Consider the following 21432-nt stretch of genomic DNA (forward strand, 5'->3'; position numbering starts at 1 on the left):
TTAACTCGCCTGAACTCGCTCATCGGCGAGAAGGTCTTTAACTCGCCTGAACTCGCTCATCGGCGAGAAGGTCTTTAACTCGTCTGAACTCGCTCATCGGCGAGAAGGTCTTTAACTCGCCTGAACTCGCTCATCGGCGAGAAGGTCTTTAACTCGTGCCTCTACATTGCCCCAGGGGTTACATCTTCTCTCCCCCAGAAGCACTGAGGACTTTTCACTGGTGCCTCTACATTGCCCCAGGGGTTACATCTCCTCTCCCCCAGAAACACTGAGGACTTTTCACTGGTGCCCCTACATTGCCCCAGGGGTTACATCTCCTCTCCCCCAGAAACACTGAGGACTTTTCACTCTAACTTGCCTGCACTCGCTCGACGGCGAGGAGGTCTTTATTATCTCGCCTCAGGACGCGCGAGGGCGTTGAGGTCTTTTAACTGGTGCCTCCGATCGCCGAAAGACGATGAGGACTTTAACTTTAACTGGTGCCTCCGATCGCCGAAAGACGATGAGGACTTTAACTTTAACTGATGCCGCCAATCGCCGAAAGACGATGGGGACTTACAAACTTTTTAGAAAGCATGCAACATATCTTTAACTTGCCTTAAATCACATATAAGTGACAAGGTCTTTCTTCAAAACTTTCGAAAAACAACTAGCATGCAATCTAAAACAACTTTAAGCTTCGAAAACTCTTCTTTATTGGGTGGCCTCATTAAAAACCCTCCTTAGGGAAAAAAGAGTGCCCCCTTCAAACTGTTTTAACAGAAACATTGTAATATAACTTCGTGTTCGTCTTTACCTACAAAGTTCTTAACTGTAATATAACTTGAGGTGCGTGGCGTTCCAAGTGCGAGGAATCGCCCCTCCTTCCAATGTTTCTAAGCGGTAGGCGCCGTTCCCGAGCGCCTCGGTTATTCTGAACGGTCCCGTCCACTTAGGCGACAGCTAATTCTCCATCTCATACTGGTGGGCTTTCCTCATCACTAGGTTGCCCTCTCTGAACTGTCTTGGCATCACCTTCGAGTTATATCTTCGTTCAATCCTTCTCTTCACCGCCTCAGCTTTTAATCTCGCCTCTTCCCTGACCTCATCCAGTAGGTCCAGGTTCAACCTTCTCTCCTCATTCGAGTCTTCCTCCACGAAGTTTTGGAATCTCGGCGAGCTCTCCTGGATCTCTACTGGAATCATTGCGTCGCACCCATAGACCAAGCTGAACGGGGTCTCATGGGTTCCTGATTGCTCGGTGGTGTGGTACGCCCAGACTATACGGGGCACCTCCTCAGCCCAGCTTCCTTTGGCTTTCTCTAGCCTTCTCTTCAAACCTCTTAGCAACACCCGATTGGCGGACTCTACTTGGCCATTCGTCTGAGGGTGCTCGACGGATGCAAACACTTGTTGAATTCCCACCCCTTCGCACAGCTTCTTCAACAGGTGACTTGCAAACTGAGTCCCATTGTCCGACACCAAGCGCTTGGGCACACCAAACCGGCACACAATGTTCTTCCACATGAAACCTTCGATCTTGTGTGCGGTGATCTGGGCCACTGGTTCTGCTTCGATCCACTTGGTGAAATATTCAATCGCCACCACCAAGTACTTCATCTACCTGATCGCCAGGGGAAACGGTCCCAGGATGTCGATTCCCCATGTATGAAACGGCCAAGGGCTGTAAATCGACTTCAACTCCTCGGGAGGCGCCTTGTGCCAATCGGCGTGCTGTTGGCATTGTTTGCAGCACTGCGCATACCTCTTACAGTCTTCTCTCATTGTTGGCCAGTAGTAACCTGCACGGAGAGTCCTTGCGGCCAGAGCTCGACCCCCGACGTGGCTTCCGCATATCCCCTCATGGAGCTCTGCCATAATTCTTGTGCATTTCTCGCCATGCACACATTCCAGGAGTGGGTGAGTGAACCCAAACCTGTACAACTCGCCATCAATCATTGTGAACTTGCTAGAATTCTTCTTTATCTTCCTAGCCTCCGTCGGATCCAGCGGGAGAAGGCCATCCGCCAGGCATCGCTTGTACTGTGTTACCCAGGTGTCTGGCTCATGGGTCGTGCAGACCTGCGTCATGTTCACCTTCTCTTCCCGACACACTCTTATTCTTGGCGACCTCAAGGTCTCTTGAGTCAGGGATCTGTGACTCCTCGCCGCTTTCTCCGTCGACTTGCTTATCTGAAGAACCAGGTGATCTGCCACAAATGCTCTCGGCGTCTTCAGAGTTTCTTGAATCACCGTCCTCTGCCTACCCCCCTTGCCCGAACTGGCGAGCTTGGCTAGCAAGTCAGCTCGGGCATTCTGCTCTCTGGGCACATGCACCACTTCAAAGGAGGCAAAGGAACTCTTCAATTCCTGTACATACTCTAGGTAAGCCGCCATTTGTGGATCTTTAGCCTGGAACTCGCCTGTTACTTGCCCCGTGACTAGCAGCGAGTCACTCTTTGCCATCAGCACCCTGGCTCCCATCTCCTTGGCCAGCAAGATACCGGCGATCAGCGCCTCATATTCTGCTTGATTGTTGCTGGCCTTGAAGGCAAACCTCAAAGACTGTTCAATCAGCACGCCGTTGGGTCCCTCCAAGATGACTCCAGCACCGCTACCCTGCTGGTTCGACGATCCGTCCATCGAAAGCACCCAACGGAAATCATCCCCCTCAACTCGTGCTGCTTCAGACGAGAGCTCGACTACGAAATCTACGAAGATCTGCCCCTTGATCGGGCCTCGGGGCTCATACCTAATATCAAACTCCGACAGCTCCACTGCCCACTTCCCCATCCTCCCAGCAACGTCAGGCTTCTTCAAGACCTTCTGGATGGGCAAGTCAGTCATCACCAGTATCGTGAAGCTATGGAAATAGTGGCGTAACCTCCTCGCCGAAAAGACTACTGCCAGTGCAGCCTTCTCCAGGGCCTGATACCTCGTTTCGGGGCTCTGCAACACCTTACTAACAAAGTAAATGGGCTTTTGAGCCTGATCTTGGTCCTGGGCGAGCACCGCACTCACCGCCCTCTCAGTTACAGCAAAATACAACCTGAGAGGGGTTCCCACCAGCGGTTTGCACAAAACCGGCGGGCTCGCCAAATACTCCTTCAGCTTGACGAAGGCTTCTTCACACTCCTTCGTCCAGACAAACTTGTTATTCCGCCTTAAGCACTGAAAATAGGGATGGCCCTTCTCTCCGCAAGCTGACACGAAGCGAGACAGGGCGGCCATCCGACCTGTAAGCTGTTGTACTTCCTTCATAGTGGCCGGGCTCCTCATCGCCAAGATGGCGGCACACTTATCAGGGTTGGCTTCTATTCCTCTCTCAGTTAAGAGGAAACCCAAGAACTTCCCAGCCTCCACGCCAAAGATGCACTTCTCCGGATTCAGCTTCAACCTAAACTTGGCGATCGTAGAGAACAACTCCTCCAAGTCTGCGACGTGCTTGCTTTTCTCTGGCGAGGTCACGACCATGTCATCCACGTACGCTTGCATATTCCTTCCCAGCATTGGTGCAAGTACCCGATCCATCAACCTCTGGTACGTGGCCCCCGCGTTCTTCAGCCCAAAAGGCATCACCTTGTAGCAGTAGCACGATCTCTCGGTCATAAAGGCAGTCTTCTCTTCATCCATGGGATGCATCTTGATCTGGTTATACCCCGAGAAGGCACCCAGGAAACTTAACAAGTTACACCCTGCAGCACTATCCACCAGGGCATCTATACTTGGTAAAGGATATGAGTCCTTTGGGCAAGCCTTATTCAGATCAGTGAAATCGACGCACATGCGCCATTTCCCGTTACTCTTCTTTACCAGCACGACATTGGCTAGCCAATCGGGGTACTGTACCTCCCTGATATGGCCTGCAGCGAGGAGTTTCTGTGTTTCATCTCTAATCGCCTGCCTCCTCTCCTCGTTGAACTTCCTTCTCCTCTGCCGCACTGGTCTCACCAAGTTGTCCATCGCCAAATGATGGCACAAGAAGTCGGGATCGATCCCGGGCATGTTCGAAGCAGACCATGCAAACGCATCCAGATGCCGCTCTATTACCTTGGCGATCTGGTCCTGGAGCTCGACCTCCAGAGATCTTCCCAGTTTGAAGATCTTTCCTCTGATCTCTCTCTCGAGCCACTGCTCGACGGGTTTTGGCCTGGTTTCTCTTGCGATCACCGCCCTGGCGATTCCCAGCTCCCTCGCTTCCTCAGGGCGATTCCTTGCCTCCTCTTCTTCCAGACCGGCGTTCCCCTCCCCCAGCTCAGCATCCACCATCATCACATCTCTTCCGGCGGTCTCTTCTATTACCGTCGATCTGGGCTTCACACCAGGAGGCGGGGTGGTTGTCACATAACTCACAGACCTTTTGTTTTTCAGGCTATTCTCATAGCACTTCTTCGCTTCTTTCTGGTCGGATTTGATGGTGATCACCACCCCCTCCATAGACGGCAACTTCACTTTCATGTGCCGGGTCGATGGTATAGCGCCTATTCTGTTGAGTGTGGGTCTTCCCAGCAGAATGTTGTATGCCGAAGGGGCGTTTACGACAAGGTATTTGATTTTCTCTGTTCTCGAATCCGCCTCATCTGTAAACGTAGTCCTCAACTCGATGTACCCCCTGACCTCCACTTGGTCACCAGCGAAACCATACAAACACCCTCCATAGGGCCTCAGCTGGTCAAGGGGTAGCTCCAGCTGCGTAAAAGTCGGCCAGAACATCACGTCTGCCGAGCTTCCTTGGTCCACCAGAACCCTGTGGACCTTTCTTCCTGCTGTGATCAACGAGATGACTATGGGATCGTTGTCATGAGGCACAACGTCCCGGAGATCTTGCTTGGTGAACGTAATGTCCACATCCGGCGAGTGGTCTTCAAACATATCCACCGTCATCACAGACCTCGCGTACTTCTTCCTCTGTGATGCGGTGCATCCACCACCTGAGAAACCTCCTGCAATGGTGTGGATTTCTCCGTGGGTAGGCATCTCGTGCTGCTGAGTCTCTCCACCTGCTGGTTGGGAGCTCGACGCGCCCCCCGCCCTTCTGTCCAGCAAGTAGTCGTTTAGGAACCCGCTCTTGACCAGATCGTCGAGCTGGTATCCTAAAGCCAAGCACGAATCCACGGTGTGGCCAAAGCCCTGGTGAAACTCACACCAGGCGTCTGGCTTTGGTCCCAGCACCTTGTCGCCCACCTTCTCGGGCGCTTTCAACCTAGCTGATATATTGGGAATGGCGATCAGGTCCGCCAATCCCATGGCAAACTTGTGCTTTGGCGGGCGATTGTACTCCCGGCGCGCTGGTTGCGGGCGTCCTTGGCCCCTGCCCTTGTTCTTTCTTGGATCATAAGGATGGCGAGTCCTCTGATCCCTCCTGGCCGCCGCCATCTCCAGCACCCTTTGTGGCTGGATCCTGGTCTAGGCACGTGGCCTGGCGGGGGCCACGCTTCCCCTCTTCTCGGCGACTTCACTCTCATCGGCGATGTGGGCCACCGCAAGTCGCCTGACCTCAGCAAACGTGGCAGGGTGAGCCCTGATCAATGCCTCGCAGAATGGCCCCGGCAGCACGCCCTTCTTGAATGCGTAGACCAGCATTTCTTCATCTTTGGCTGGCGATCGGACCATCTGCGCCCCAAAACGATTCAGGTAGTCCCTGAGGGACTCTCCCTGATACTGCCTTATATCGAACAAATCATAAGACACCCTGGGCGGTGCCTTGTTCACGATGTACTGTTCGACGAAGATCTTTGAAAACTGTTGGAAGTTGGTTATGTGACCTGTAAGCAGGCTCACAAACCATTCCAGCGTCGTTCCCTGGAGTGTGCTCACAAACATCTTGCAGTACACGGCGTCCGATCCTCCTGACAGCATCATCTGCGTATGGAACGTGGTGAGATGAGCCTCAAGATCCTCCACGCCGGTAAAAACAGCCTTAACAGGTACCACACTCGCAGGGATAGGTGTGTCAGTAATCGCCTGAGCGAAAGGCATAGGAAAAACACGAGGCGGCGTTGACGGCGCGACCTCTTCAACGACTGGACGCCCTCGCTGCTCCTGAAGAGCTTGACGCAGCTCTTCAGTCACTTTGCTAAGCTCATCATTCCTGGCCCGAGAGGCGACCAGGTCCTCATGCATTCTCGCCTGCTCTATACGCGAGGCTTCCACATTCGCCTGCAACGAACGCATGATTTCCACCATCTGCGCCATGGTCATGGCGCCTTCAGCAGCAACAGGTGCAACTGGACTTGAACGGTTGCTTCTCATTTTTCTCATGAAAACTTGACAAATCACAGAGAGTAATGAACGACACCTCCTTCAGCGACGATCGATTCAACGATCAACCGGTCAGAACTTCGCAAAACTTCGAAAGAAACCTCAAGAACACAGAAAACCTCCACAGAAAACCGCGACGTCACCAAAAACCAGCACTTCTTCCACGAAAATCCAAACGAGCCAAAGAATTCAGATCTCACCGAACAAATCTCGCGTAAGCAGCAGAAAACTTCACCTCACCGAACAAAAATCCAAACGAACGGTGGAAAACGCGAAATTACCGAACAAAACCTAGATGAACCGCGGACAATGGCTGCACCAGCACACAACCACACAAAAAACTGCAAAACTTCCAAGAACTTACGCTGTGGATGGGAACAGATTTTACACGGCCCCACGGTGGGCGCCTGATGATCCTGCCTTTTGACCAAAACGCTGGAGCTTTGCCTCGTCAAACTTGGATCGACGTGTGCGCCGCGTCAACCTCCGTCCTTCACCGCGATCCACCTCAAGAACCTGCAAAAGAACAGAACGGCGCCGCTGCGGCTGATCGCACTCCAACACCCAAGTCAGTGACCGAACCACTAATTACTAAGAGTAACACTCAAGAACTCTCAAGGAACCGTGAACCAGTTCTCTCTTTGTATACTCAAGAACTCGCAAGCGTAAAGAAGACAATCTGAACGTGCGTACCTCAGAAGTTCGTTGGGAAACCCTTATATACCTGAACACTTTCTCTCTCCTGGCAGTTACACATCTGGACACGTGGCTCGCATCCAGCTGTACACGTGCCATCATCTGGAGCCTCCTTGACTTGGGCGCTGCTTCTGACTCTCTTTTGGCTAAGTTATTCATGCACGATACTACTCAGTGCATAGCTGTCCTGGAGTGCGATCTCTACTATATTGGCGAGCTAGGGTGCCTTCGTACACACCTTCCCTGTGGTCTCGCCGGCCGTCTTCATGATCTGCACCACCTCCATCTTCGGCGATCTCTGATCACTTGGTCGCCTGGGTTTACATCTGGCGACTTCATCTTAAACTTGGTGACCGCCGGTTCTGGCGTGCTGGAGATCAGAGCACGCCAACTTAGTAACTGGCGACTACACGAGCCTCCCGACCTCCTTCCCTTCTGCCAACCTGGCGTCTTATCAACACGCCTATACAATAGCTTGATGCCACGTCATCACTTCCGACTACCAGGACGGTACAGTGTAGTTAATAGAAAGGATAAAGGCAAATAGAATTAAGTAAGAGTTTATTTTGAAGAGTTAAAGGTATATAAATAGCAAAATGAAAAGAGAATGTATGGCGACCATTTAGTTCTCTCTCATTTGTTATCCTCCCTCCTTTCTCCATTTTCTCCCTTTCCACACTGAATTACTTTTTCATTTTTAGGGTTTTAGTGATTTCATCTTAGAAATAGCAAAGGCATAAAACTAATTTGGAGTTGAAAAACTTTTGTAAGATCCTTCTTCTTTATCCTCGACACATGTATGTTGATATCTATGGATAAATATAAATTTCAGGTGACTTTGAACTTCAATTATAAATCTAAAGTTTTGTATGATTGAGAAATTCTGATTTGAATTACTATTTCTTAACACTTTTATTTTATAACAATCCTATTATACATGTATATCACTAAAAAGTACAACTTAAAAAGTTCAATATTTTAAAGTACGATCATTTTAATTTTAATGTTAATAGATCTTTTAAGCTCTATCTCCTTTCATAGCACATTTTGTCTTTAATAGTATGTAGGGATTGAAGAGTGGATGTGTGGAATTTGAGGGAGTAGATGTGTGATGATTTAAGAAGAAAATGTGAAAAAAAATGAGTGCATTTAGATTGGAATAAGTTAGAGTAGATATGTAAGGAGTGTTTATTGAAGTTTGTGAGTGAGACGATGGTTGTGAGAAAATTTGATTTTTTTGTAAAGATATAAAATATAAGTTTATAAATTTATCATTATCTTTAAAAATATTTGAATAATGAAATAAAAGTATTTATATATAGATTAGAGTTAATTAAAATTTTATAAATTATTTCCAGTCCCGTTGACTAATTATTTTTTTAAAAAATACGAGTTTCTTCTCATTATTGGAACATTTTTTTTTCATAAAAATAAGTTTGTGAGTAATTTAATGAATGTAATTGAAATTTTAATTTTTTTTAATTAATAAATATTAAAATTAAAAATTAATTCTTATATTTAAAAAATTAATTTATTTATTTGTATATTTTTTAAAATTATTAATAATAATACATATTTTTTTATATAAGTAACTATATTTATTTTATTATATTATAGTTTTATTAGATATTTGATACAAATTAAATTAAATTAAAATAATCTTATTATTTAATAAAAAAAATTAATTGTTATTTTTAATTTATATTTATTATCATTATTTTAAAAAATTATTTTAATTAATAATATTATTATTTTAATATTTTAATATTTATAATATTAATAATTTTTATTATTATAAATGTATAATATATTTATATTTATATTTATATTATTATTATTTATTTTATTATTATATTATATTAAAAAATTTAAAAATTTATATACATATAATATTGTCTCGACCAGTCTCGGTCATCCAGTGACTGACCTCAGACATCGCACACCGGTACCTGATGGTAAAGGTCGGCCACGTGAGGTAGGCCTCTGGTACGCCTATCAAAGTGATGGTCAGTCTTCGGACATCGGTACAACAAACCTCGATTTTGAAGATCGACATCGAACTACGCCAACGGAGGGAGAGATCGGACATCGGCGGTCTGAACGTTGTATTGGGCCACATAAGGCGAGCCCTAGAATTATACGAAGTTATCAATTAAAAGCATCAGATACGAGGAAAGCCTAAGTCACGAGGGATCCATGCAAGGGGTGTGTATAGCGCGCATTAAGGCGCGACACAAGGGAATAACTCCTGGAAGCACTAAGGCCCATTAAGGTTAGGGTTTCAAAAGGAAGTTGCATGCATGGCACGTACCCTCACATTTGAAGTTCTTCCTTCTAGTCTTCTCAAAATTAAAAGAAGACATAAAATAAAGAGAGGATCAAGCCTAACGCCAAAGAAGTCTACAAGCTTTCAAGAATGGGCTTCAATTAAATATCTCTCTTTATAGTTTCTTTTAATTTGTAAATAATATAGAATAGTGTTTAGAAAGGTGCTTAGAGGGAAACATTAGACACCTCTTTTGTAAAAGCATCTTTAGGCTTTAGTTTAGAAAATTATAGGAAGCTTGGGGGGTGTGAGCTTAGTAAAAGGGTGTAGGCGTAATAGGGAGGTGTCAAACTAAGAAAGGAAGTCACACCTTCCTCATGCTCTAAGTTGGCGCCACTTTTATGTCATTTAGAGGGTAATTTGAGTTTAATTAGCTTTTCATTTCAGCACCTCTTAGGCTATAAATAAAGGTGCTTGCCTTTGTAAAAATCAGATTGGAAATTAGTAATAGAGAAACTCTACTCAATTTGAGAGAGAATTTGAGAACTTGTCTTCTCCTTCACCTTGTCTTATCTTGAGTGCAATTGGTTCTCTCAAGTGGCGGCACTAGCTCACTCATCTTGGAGCTTTCACCATCCAAGTGGCGTGAATCACCAAACCAAGTCTTCCATCTCCATAAGTTCTTCTTTCTTTCATCTTCGTGTTCATATGAAATTCCTAAAACATGTTTAGCTTCCTTTTGTTCGGCAATTCAGTTTATTTTCTGCTTTGCTTCGGTTCTTTGTTTCCTTAGCCGCTTCTATTTGTTTCTTCTTCAATTCTAGTTGATTTGTTCGGTGCATTTCTGTTCTTAAGCTTGTTAATCAGTGCTTTTTCCTTTTAACACATTTTAATCGGTTCAATTGACAATAGATGGATCATCCATGTGAGTTTGGTGTTTGGTGCAAGTTTTGGTGAGTTCTTGAAACATAGAACATTGATCCAATTCTATTAAAAGTGCCTAAGCTATCTCCAACTCAAGTTGATTCCATAGAATGTCAAAGAATCATTCATATCAGATTATGTAAATAGCGGCACAAGGATGCTCCCCAAGGAACCCTAGACAAGGTTAACAACACAAAGGTAAACCCTAGTTTCAACCTATATAAAGGGTGCTAAGAACCCTAGCAAGGTACACAGTTTCTAAGACTGAAACTACTTTATACACTTGGTGATTCTTTGCCTTTATACTGACTTGAGCGTCAGAGTGCAAACGGCCGTCAAGACGCCCTTTGTCTTTGCAGATGAGATTTTCTTTGATCAAGAACGTTCGATTCTCAGGCGAAGATAGGAGGGCCAAGGGTTGTCGTTCGAGTCAACCGGTGAAGCAAGTCAACCGGCAGGAACATTTGGCGCCCACCGTGGGACACGATTAAACAAGGTCCCACTCGCAATCGTGTTAAGAGTTCTTTACCAACGATATGAGGAGTACGAGGCAAGGATCTGCTATGGCTACAGGTGTCGTGCCCCCTAAAGGAGACAACGTCACCATGCAACAACTCATGGAGACCATGCGCGCTCTCCAGGAGGCGATGGCGGTGGCGGCATCTAGGGTTGAAATAGCTGCATCACAGGCGGACAATGAAGAACTGTGCAGGACCAACGAGGAACTGCGCAAAGATTTGCAACAAGCAGGGGAGCGCGCAGTGGATGAACGTGCTCCACTCATTCCACTCAGAGCACGTCGCATGTCATTCTCTCAGGCGATTATGGATACTGCATTGCCAGTCACGTCTTTGGGCTCGAAAGTCACCTTCACAGATGTAGAGGCCCGAGAGGCTCACCTCACGGCGTTCCGACGCTGTGTATTGCAAATTGCTAATGAGCACGTTGGCAAGCGCAGCGTTGGAATGGTTCATCAGCCTCCCTGACGAGCACATCACTACCTTCGATCAGTTCGCGACACTATTTAGGGAACAATACCCTGTTAATAGGGTTCCCACTTGGGTCTCTTATGATGTCTTCGACATTAAACAGTACTAGGGAGAGTCCTTAAAAGAGTTTTTGAATAGGTTTGGAGTACAGGTGGTGACGTTAAAACCCGCACACGAGGCCATGACGGTGCACGCCTTTGTCAAGGGAATGCTACCAGGATCCTTCAGTGAATCCCTGCTTAGGATTTACCCAAAGACGTTCGAGTCACAGAGAAACGTTCCCTCGTCTGTTCGACCTCGAGCAGCAGGTCGACCTCGGCCCATGAGGGTGCACGAGGCGACCACAGAGAAGAAGGGCGTAGGAAAGCAGCAACCCTACGAGAAGCCCCAGACTGGAGTGCGCACACGGAGAGACCCGCCCCCAAAGCACAATTTCCGCGTAGAGCTCAAGGAGTTGATCGTTATTCCTAACATAGCGACGAGATTGAGGATACCCCAAAGACAGACAAGAGGATGGGGCCCAACAAGAACGCTTGGTGTGAATTCCACCAAGCATATGGTCACCCCATACGCAACTGCCTAGCCCTAGCCCAACAATTGGATGAGTTAGTGAAAAGCGGTTTTCTAAAGGACTACCTCCAGGAACCGCAAGAAGATCAGGCGTTGGTGGCCGCGGGAGTAGATCAGGGGCACGAGGTGCCCATTCATGGTGAAATCAACACCATCTCTAGAGGATTTTCGAGAGAAGGATGCACCGCCTCCCAGCGGAAGAAGTACGCACGAGAAGTGATGGCAGTTGAGGTACAGGAGGTAGACAATACCCCCGATGTCGACCTCGTCTTCACCAAGGTCGACCGCTTGGACATCGTCCCACACGACAATGATCCAGTGGTAATTTTGGTAGTAATCGCGGGGAGAAGGGTGCATCGCGTCCTTGTGGACCAGGGAAGTTCGGCCAATGTAATGTTCTGGTCGACCTTCAGCAAGTTGCAGTTGTCTCCAGACCAGCTAAAGACCTTTTATCGGGTGCTTGTACGGTTTCGCTGGAGACCAGGTTGAAGTGCGTGGGAATATAGAGCTGAGGACAACCTTCACGAATGGCACAGCTTCGCGCATTGCCAACATCAGGTATCTCGTTGTTAATGCCCCATCAGCCTAAAATATACTGTTAGGTAGACTTGTCCTGAACAGGATCAGAGCGATCGCCTCTACGAGACATTTGAAGATGAAGCTTCCTTCCCTTGAGGATACGGTGATCACCATCAAGTCTGATCAGAAAGAGGCTAAGAAGTGCTACAAGAATAGCCTCAAGATAAAGAGAGGAGTGTTCGTTGTTACCACTCAGCCTCCAAGGGAAGAAGAGGTCACTTGTGCAGACATCGCCCGAGAGAGACGGCCCGAACCTGCCGAAGACGTTCTAGAACGAGAGTTCGGTGGGAAGATGTTTAAGCTTGGCAAGTCCTTAGGCCAAGAGACACAAGATCAGACTGCGAAAGTCATAGCACGACACCTTGATGTTTTTGCATGGTTTGCCTCTTACATGTCTGGCATAGATCCTGACTTCTTAGGTCATCGTCTCACCAGGAACCCCCAAGTCCGACGTGTTTGCCAGAGAAGACGAAAGTTCAACAAAGAAAGGCGTCAGGTCGTCAAAGAAGAAACAGAAAAATTGCTGAAAGCTGGCCACATCAGGGAGATCCAGTACCCTGAATGGTTATCAAATGTGGTGCTAGTAAAGAAGGCCAATGGGAAATGGAGAATGTGTGTGGACTTCACAGACCTCAACAAAGCTTGTTTGAAAGACTCCTACCCATTGCCCAGTATTGACGCCTTGGTGGAAAGTGCGTCAGGTTGTAGGCTGCTCACCTTCCTAGATGCGTTTTCTGGTTACAACCAGATCATGATGCATCCCAGGGACGAATGCAAGACAACGTTCATGGCAGAGATGTCTTGTTACTGTTATAAGGTGGTGCCCTTCAGGCTTAAGAATGCGGGGGCGACGTACCAAAGCCTGATGGATAGAGTGTTAGCGCCCATGCTAGGGCGGAATGTCCAAGCATATGTAGATGATATGGTGGTCACCTCCCAGCAGAGGGAGCAACACGTAGCAGACCTGGAAGAGCTATTCACCACGATAGCGAAATACAGGCTGAAGCTGAACCCAAAGAAGTGTGTGTTCGGGGTAGAAGCAGGCAAGTTCTTGGGGTTCCTACTCATTGAACGTGGGATAGAGACGAATCCTGAGAAATACGCTGCAATAATAACCATGAGGAGCCAAATCTCAGTTAAAGAGATGCAGCAATTGACAGGACGCATGGTCGTTCTGTCCAGATTCGTATCGGCAGGAGGAGATAAGGGTCATCCTTATTTCTAGTGCCTAAAGAGAAACAACAGGTTCCTATGGACTAGAGAATGTGAAAAGGCGTTCTTAAAATTGAAGGAGTACCTGGCCAGTCCACCAGTATTGTGCAAGCCAAAACTGGGTACTCCACTCCGCCTGTACTTTGCAGGTACAGAAAAGGTGATCAGTTCGGTCCTGCTGCAAGAGCAAAACCAAGTGCAAAAGCCGATTTACTTTGTTAGCAAAGTGTTGCAAGGGCCAGAGGTGAGATACCAGGTCATAGATAAAGTGGCTCTGGCAATAGTGTTCTCAGCGCGAAGACTTCGCCACTACTTCCAGAGCTTCACCGTAATAGTAATGACAGACCTTCCAATTCGCAAGGTCTTACAGAAGCCGTATGTAGCAGGAAGGATGGTGCGCTGGGCAGTAGAGCTCTCAGAATTCGATGTGCAGTATGAGCCCAGGGGTTCCATCAAAGGCCAGATTTATGCTGATTTCGTCGTAGAGCTCTCCTCGTCAGCCACGCACCACGAAGGAACAAGTTTTAGATGGGTACTCTTTGTAGATGGTTCCTTCAACCAACAAGGTAGCGGGGCTGGTGTCATCTTGGAAGGGCCAAAGGGGTTGCTAATCGAGCAGGCCCTGCGGTTCGCTTTCAAGGTCAGTAACAACCAAGCAAAGTATGAGGCCCTGATTACTCGAATGCTGCTAGTAAAAGAGATGGGAGTGAAGGGTTTGCTAGCGAAGAGTGACTCCTTTTTAGTCACAAGACAGGTCACGAGAGAATACCAAGATAAAGACCCCCAGATGGCCGCATATCTAGAGTACGTCCAAGTTCTGAAGGAAATGTTTGAGGTGTTCAAGTTAGTCCACGTGCCCAGAGAACAGAATGCCCAAGCATACTCGCTTGCAAAGCTCGCCAGTTTGGGAAAGGGGTGCAGACAGAGGACTGTCATCCAGGAAACCTTGAGGGCACCTCGAACTACCACAAATAATATGGCAGAAGTCCAGCATATCAGCACTTCGGAAGGGGTGGTGAGGAGTCATCGGTCGTTAACGCAGGAAATGCTTAAAATGCCCAAAATAAGCGTGTATCCAGTGTTTGGGGAAAGGTCGTCACAGGTATACCAAGTCGAAACAGGAGAAACTTGGATGACACCCTACCAACGCTATTTGGCTTAGGAGATACTACCGATAAAGCCCATGGAGACCAGGAACATTAAGAAAAATCTAAGCAAGTACGCCTTGATCGATGGGAAGTTATTCAGGCATGGGTTCACTCACCCCATCCTGGTATGTGTAATTGGAGAGTAATGCACGCGTATTATGGCAAAACTACATGAGGGGATATACGGTAGCCACATCGACGACCGATCTCTTTCGTCAAAGGCCATTGGTGCAGGCTATTACTGGCCAACCATGAGGGAAGATTGCACGAGTTATGTACAGCGGTGCAAACAGTGCCAACAACACGCTCACTGCAAAAGGCGCCTCCAGAAGAGTTGAGGTCGATCTATAGCCCATGGCCATTTCATACTTGGAGGATCGACATTCTAGGCTCTTTTCCTTTGGTAGTACGGGAGATGAAGTACCTTGTGATTGCCATAGAATATTTCACAAAGTGGATAGAGGCTGAGCCAGTAGCACATATCACATCCCACAAGATGCAACACTTTGTGTGGAAAACATAGTGTGCCGCTTCGGAATCTCAAAATGATTGGTGTCAGATAATGGTACCCAGTTTGCAATCCAGCAATTCGGTAAGTTATGTACAGAGTTGGGGGTAAAGCAGTTATTCGCATCTGTCGAACACCCCCAGACGAACGGGTAGGTCGAGTCTGCCAAGCGAGTTCTGCTCAGAGGTCTGAAGAGAAGGCTAGATAAAGCCAAAGGGACCTGGGCAGAAGAAGTTCCTAGAATTGTGTGGGCTTACCACACTACTCCCTAGTCCACAACTAGAGAAACACCCTTCAGCTTGGTGTACGGTTCGGACGCAATGATTCTAGTGGAAATCCAGGAGAACTCGCCACGTTTCCAGAACTTCGTGGTCGAAGAATCCAATGAGGAGAGGAAGGTGAACCTGGACCTACTAGACAAAGTAAGGGAGGAAGCAAGGATTAAGGTTGAAGCCTTGAAGAGGAGGGTGTAGTACAAGTACAACTCCAAGCTGAGACCTCGGCAGTTCCAGGTCGCCGACCCAGTCATGCGAAAGGCCCACCCGTACTAGCTAGAAAACAAGTTGTCTCCTAATTGGACTAGTCCTTTCAGAGTGATAGAGGCCCTTGGGAATGGAGCATACAGGCTCGAGACGTTAGAAGGTGGCGCGATCCCTCGTACTTGGAACGCAATCAAGTTTAAGTTTTATTTCAGTTAAGTTGTTTGCATTGTACACAGTAATAAGGGACACTCTTTTTCTCTTACAAGGGTTTTTTTTAACGAGGGCACCCAATAAAATATCAGTTATTTAGTTAAAGAATGTGTTGTGTAATGCAGTTAATGAACCTCTCCCTTAAAGTGATACACCAAGGTCGGGGATAGTATGGTTCCTCAGTGAATCTCCCTCTTGTGTGAGTTCACCAAGGCTGAGAATAGTATGGTTCGACAAAGTTAATGAACCTCTCCCTTGAAGTGATACGCCAAGGTCGGGAATAGTATGGTTCCTTAGTGAATCTCCCTCTTGCGTAAGTTCACCAAGGTTGAGAGTAGTATGGTTCGACAAAGTTAATGAACCTCTCCCTTGAAGTGATACGCCAAGGTCGGGGATAGTATGGTTCCTCAGTGAATCTCCCTCTTGCGTAAGTTCACCAAAGCTGAGAATAGTATGGTTCGACAAAGTTAATGAACCTCTCCCTTGAAGTGATACGCCAAGGTCGGGAATAGTATGGTTCCTTAGTGAATCCCCCCCTTGCGTAAGATCACCAAGGCTGAGAATAGTATGGTTCAACAAGTTAATGAACCCCTCCCTTGAGGTGATGCACCGAGAAACGGGAATAGTATGGTTCCTTAGTGAGCCTCCCTCTTGCGTGGGAACACTAAGGTCGAACAGCGTGGTTCAATATTTGCATTCTCCCTTACCCCAAGGGCGAGGACAAGGTTAGGTGCGAACCATTCACTTGGGTTAGAAACACCAAGGTTGGGAATGGTATGGTTCCTCAACGAGCCTCCCTCTTGCGTGAAAACGCCAAAGTGGAATAGTATGGTTCGACAGTCAAATTCTCTATTGCCCTCACAAAACGAGGTCAAAGACAGTGTGGTTCGCCAGTGTCACTAGCAAGGTATGCTCGATGACCCAAAGAGGGCATAGGAGAGTTCAATAGGAAGACCTCCCCCTCACCTTGCACAAGGAAGATCAACAACAAGAAGAGTTTTCCTTATCCTAGTGCGACAAAGGTTAAGCCTCTTAAGGGACCTACGCACGTATTACGAGTATATGAAGTTAAAGCGTGCTACCTAGAAGGCGAACTTATGTCAGAAGCGCTGTTAGTCGAAATGATCAAGACAAGGGCAGTTAAAGAAAAAGCAGGAGCTAAGAAACATTTATATAAATATCTATAAAGGTATGAGTCATCTAGAAGACAGAATTACAAGGTGGCTACTCTCTAAGCATGAGTTTCCCACCAATGACACACTTGGACTCATCAAAGGGGGAAAGATCCACCTAAGGATGCACGCAGGCAAATTGAGCTATGACATCTTGGAACACTTTGCCAAAAGCATCGATAACATTATTGTTGAGCTCCTCTTCCGTCTTCTTGAAGAGCTCGATCTTTTCAGCCAGCTCCTCTTCCACCTGCCTTGGCTAGACTTCCTGTTGGGTGGCCCTCTCCTCAAGTTTTTCCATCTTGGCCTGCATTCCCTCGACCTTCTCCTCTAGGTCGACCACCATGTTGCGAAGAGGCAAGATCTTCGCTTCCAATTGGACCGCTTCCTGAGACTTCTCAAAGAGAAGCCTCTTGACCTCCTTTTCGGATTGACAAAGACTCCCCATCTCCGCATACATAGCAGTTTCGCGGTTAGAGAAAGCTTTGGTTTTGATGGCTAACTCCTCCTCTAGCTTCACCATCCTAGCCCACAAGTGTTGTGCTTCTTGCGCCTTACTCAACGCAAGGTTGAACGCGACAAGGAAGTCTCCAAGGCCTTGGGCCACACGGGCTTGAAGGAGGTTGCTATCCAAACTCTCCACCATCTCTCTGTCTTGGAAGAGCTTAAGGGCTTCTTGGAGAAGAGCAGGGAGCTCGAGAGTGGGAGGCGGTTGATGATCTTCGGGAGCGCTCTCCCCCCCCCCCCCCCCACCTTCAATCACGACAAGGTCGTGAGGGGAAGAGGCGCTTGGAGGATTGTCCATGAAAGTAGGAGTGGCCGCCAGACGCAGAATGCGAGGGCGCCACAACATCATCCGACCTGTGCCTTTTGAAGACAAGGTCGGATCCAGTCTCCTCGCCCTCCGAGCCAGTCTCCACCACCACCCCCTTTCGTTTGTCAATAGGGGTTGGTTCAGTCGAATAAGGGGCAGAAGTAGTAGGGGGAGGAGCGTTTGAAGTTCCCTCGCCAGCAGCAGCGATCCTCGACTTGACGAGCAGCTCGGCTAGCTTCTTTTTCTTATCTGCATTAATGGTCATGTTTGCACAAAAACATCAACAAGGCATAAAGAGATGGCTCCACACCACAGGTATTTAACAAACAATGAACAGATAAAAGACAAGAATGGTAAATGTACCAATATAGCTCTTAAGAGCTTTGGCGCAGAATTCAAGCTTGATCAACTTGGCGGTGTCAAACACCACTCCCAAGCCTGAGAGTAGTTGACACATCTCACAATCTAGCGGAGTTAGTTCCTCTAGACTCCTTGGCTTTTTTAGTCCAGGCTTCTCCACCCAATAGAGGGGGAACCCATCCAAGAGGGTAGGGTCGTGGATGCTACAACAGATCTTCAAGAACTTCTTCTTCAAGCCTTTGTATGACTGCTGGAAAAGGGTCAAAAGGGGCCTTCCTGCCAACCCGTTGAAGCTCAGCCATAGCTTCTTTCCCGAGTTCTTGGCCTCGAAAAAATAGAGGAAGACATCGACGGAAGGAGGATGCCCCAGGTAGTTGTAGAGGATCGCGAAGGGTCGCACAAACGCCCAACTGTTGGGATGTAGTTGGGTTGGGGCCACGTTGACCTCAGTAAGTAGAGTGCGCTCAAACCCCGTGAAAGGAAGGCGGAGTTTGAGCCGCTTGAAAACTGTGGTGTACATGAAGAAGAAAGGCTCGTTAGGATCTGCCCGATCACATGGACCCATTTCCTGCAAGGGAGGACCTTCAGGTATACATCAAGCTCTTTCCCGGAGACGTGAAATTTATCTTGGGATTCGCTTTGTTTATATGTATGAATGTCTTCATGGGTGTTCATCTGAGATGTCTCATCCAGGAGGGCTTCAGGGGCCTAGTGGTAAATGATGGAAGAGGGCCAAGCACAACCTCACATAAAAAGACAAGAGCCAAGACATGAGCATCCAAAGCCAAACCAAGAACGTTTAGGCCAAAGGGGGGAGCGTCTAGGCCAAAGGGAGGAGCGTCTAGGCCAAACGAATCCACGAAGATTTGTATATGCTACATGAAGGCCCATTAAGGGTAGCTTGGTATTAGTTGTGGTGTAAATAGCATAAACTTGATTCCATGAGACTTGACCTAGATTTGCTAAAGATTTGGTCACATTCTAGAAGGATTCTCCACTAGGTCAACCATGTGCCATGTGATGTAATTTGCATTTCATTTTGATTAGCATTAGGGTTGCATTATGGTCCTCCTTAGCCTATAAAAGGAGGAGCCAACACCTTGTATTTTCAAGACTATTTTGAGTAATGAAATGTTGCCCAAGTGCCATTCAAATTACTCCCTTGCCAAATTCTCTCTAGAATTAGGTTTTTAGTCTTCAATCTTCACCCTTAAATGGAGATGGCCGAACCACTCCAACCCTCACTACTCCTGATGCACCTTCAAGGCACCCACACTTCCTAGGAAGGCCTTGTTCCACTCTCCTCCACTAAGCTTCCGCAACCATCATCATCAAAATCAAAGAAGAGCTCATAGGATTAGTCAATTTTTCTTTCAAAGTGTCAAAAGCATTTTGTTGTGCTTCTCCCCAATGAAAGACCACATCCTTTTTCACTATGTCATTGAGTGGTGCGGCAATGGTACCAAAGTTTAGGACAAATCTTCTATAGAAAGAAGCAAGTCCATGAAAACTTCGGACCTCATTTAAAGATTTTGGTGTGGGCCAATTTTGAATGGCCACCACCTTTGTTTTGTCCACATGGACCCCTTTACAACTCACAACAAACCCTAGGAATTCTATATGATCAAGAGCAAACATACATTTAGCAAGGTTAGCATACAAATGTTCCTTCCTAAGGGTTTCTAAAACTTGCCTAACATGCAACCTATGGTCATTCAAAGATACGATATAAATGAGAATATCATCAAAGTAAACAACAACAAACTTACCAATGAAAGGTCTAAGAACATGATCACTAGTGCAGATAAGTAAAACAAATGCGGCTATTTTAAATTTACAAATGCGGTCATAGAACTGCATTTGATCAACACGCATTTGTAAATATTTACAAATGCGGTCCTATGACCGCATTCATAAATCACATTTACAAATGCGGTTACCTAAAACAACCACATTTGTATATTATTCTGAATTAGGGGTTTGGGTCTTAGGATTTATGAATGCGGTCTTGGTAAACATCGCATTCATAAATCACTATTTACAAATGCGGTCATTTACCAAGACCGCATTTGTAAATACTGAATTCCCATTTACAAATGCGGTCATTTACTAAGACCGCATTTGTAAATGCGAATTCACTATTTACAAATGCGGTCTTGGTAAATGACCGCATTTGTAAGTAGTGCTTCTTTTTTTTAAGTACATCCTGTTTTGTGCAGAAACCATATATTTAAATAACCTGCATAATGATCAAACCCAGCCAGACAAATACAAAAATGTAGTAACCAATTGAAATCATCAAAATGTACATTTACAAGTGATCAAATTACATATAATAAAACCACTAATATTGTTTACCTATGCTAGAGTTATAAAAATTAATGAAGTATGTGGACCAAGAATCTCTAACATATGAAATGCCTTCCTCACTTATTGGTGTTTCTTCTGTGAATAATTGCATTGCAAAGTTGACATAAATTAGTTTCTAGATATATATATGTTCAAGAATTATAAAAATGATTTAACATATACCTCCTTCCAACCAGTTTTAACACCTAGTCTTATAATGGTAATCATCCATTGCATAATGTAATAGCCACACTCATAGCTTCCTGGTTGTTTATTACACTATATAATTCAATAAAAAGTAATATGTTAGTATATTGATAAACAATGATAATAGAGAAAGAAAAAAATTACAAACCTTTACTCTTATGTAGTTCAAATTATTTGAACTGGATTGACCTTTTAGGATGTTATATCCACGTCATGAACTGGTTAATACAAAAAACCTCGTTAGTAGATGGTTAATTAGTAACATATACAAAGTTAAGTTTATACTATACTTACGTATCAATGATATCCTTAAATTTTGTGGGCATCTTCTTGTGTAGGGAACAGAACCACACAGCAGTCTTATCAACCATTGATAAGACAAGTAACTGCCAATGATGTCTATATGATCATTGAAAAGAGTTAGTAAATATTTAAAACATGAAATAATAATAATTGATGACATATAATTAAACTTACTCATTAATGTAAGGGCATAAATAAATTTGTTTTCCCTCTTTTTCCAGGATGTTAGTGATGTATGCTTGAGTCTCAGTTGAGTTTGGTCCAACGGGATTAGTATATGCAGGATCTACGAATCCATACATATTTTCCTTCCCCTCAGTGATACAGACTCTATGCAAAAACCTACAAGTTTTTAGTTAAAGCATAATCAATAATAATTTAACATAAAGTAAATTGAATAATA

General features: G+C 46.0%; 1 protein-coding gene across 1 annotated transcript; it reads left to right on the forward strand.

Moving 5' to 3' along the window:
• The first annotated feature begins 11628 nt into the window (after positions 1 to 11628).
• LOC137839169 (uncharacterized) lies at positions 11629 to 12174 on the forward strand. The gene has a single exon (XM_068648295.2). The coding sequence runs from the start codon at positions 11629 to 11631 to the stop codon at positions 12172 to 12174; it is 546 nt and encodes a 181-aa protein (XP_068504396.2).
• The last annotated feature ends 9258 nt before the right edge of the window (positions 12175 to 21432 follow it).

The sequence above is a fragment of the Phaseolus vulgaris genome, chromosome 3, assembly GCF_051622355.1.
Source record: "Phaseolus vulgaris cultivar YP4 chromosome 3, ASM5162235v1, whole genome shotgun sequence".
In the NCBI taxonomy this organism is placed as follows: domain Eukaryota; kingdom Viridiplantae; phylum Streptophyta; class Magnoliopsida; order Fabales; family Fabaceae; genus Phaseolus; species Phaseolus vulgaris.

What these genes read in the sequence shown, in the direction of transcription:
- LOC137839169 (XM_068648295.2), top strand. Translation starts at nt 11,629, where the DNA reads ATGGGGCCCAACAAGAACGCTTGGTGTGAATTCCACCAAGCATATGGT.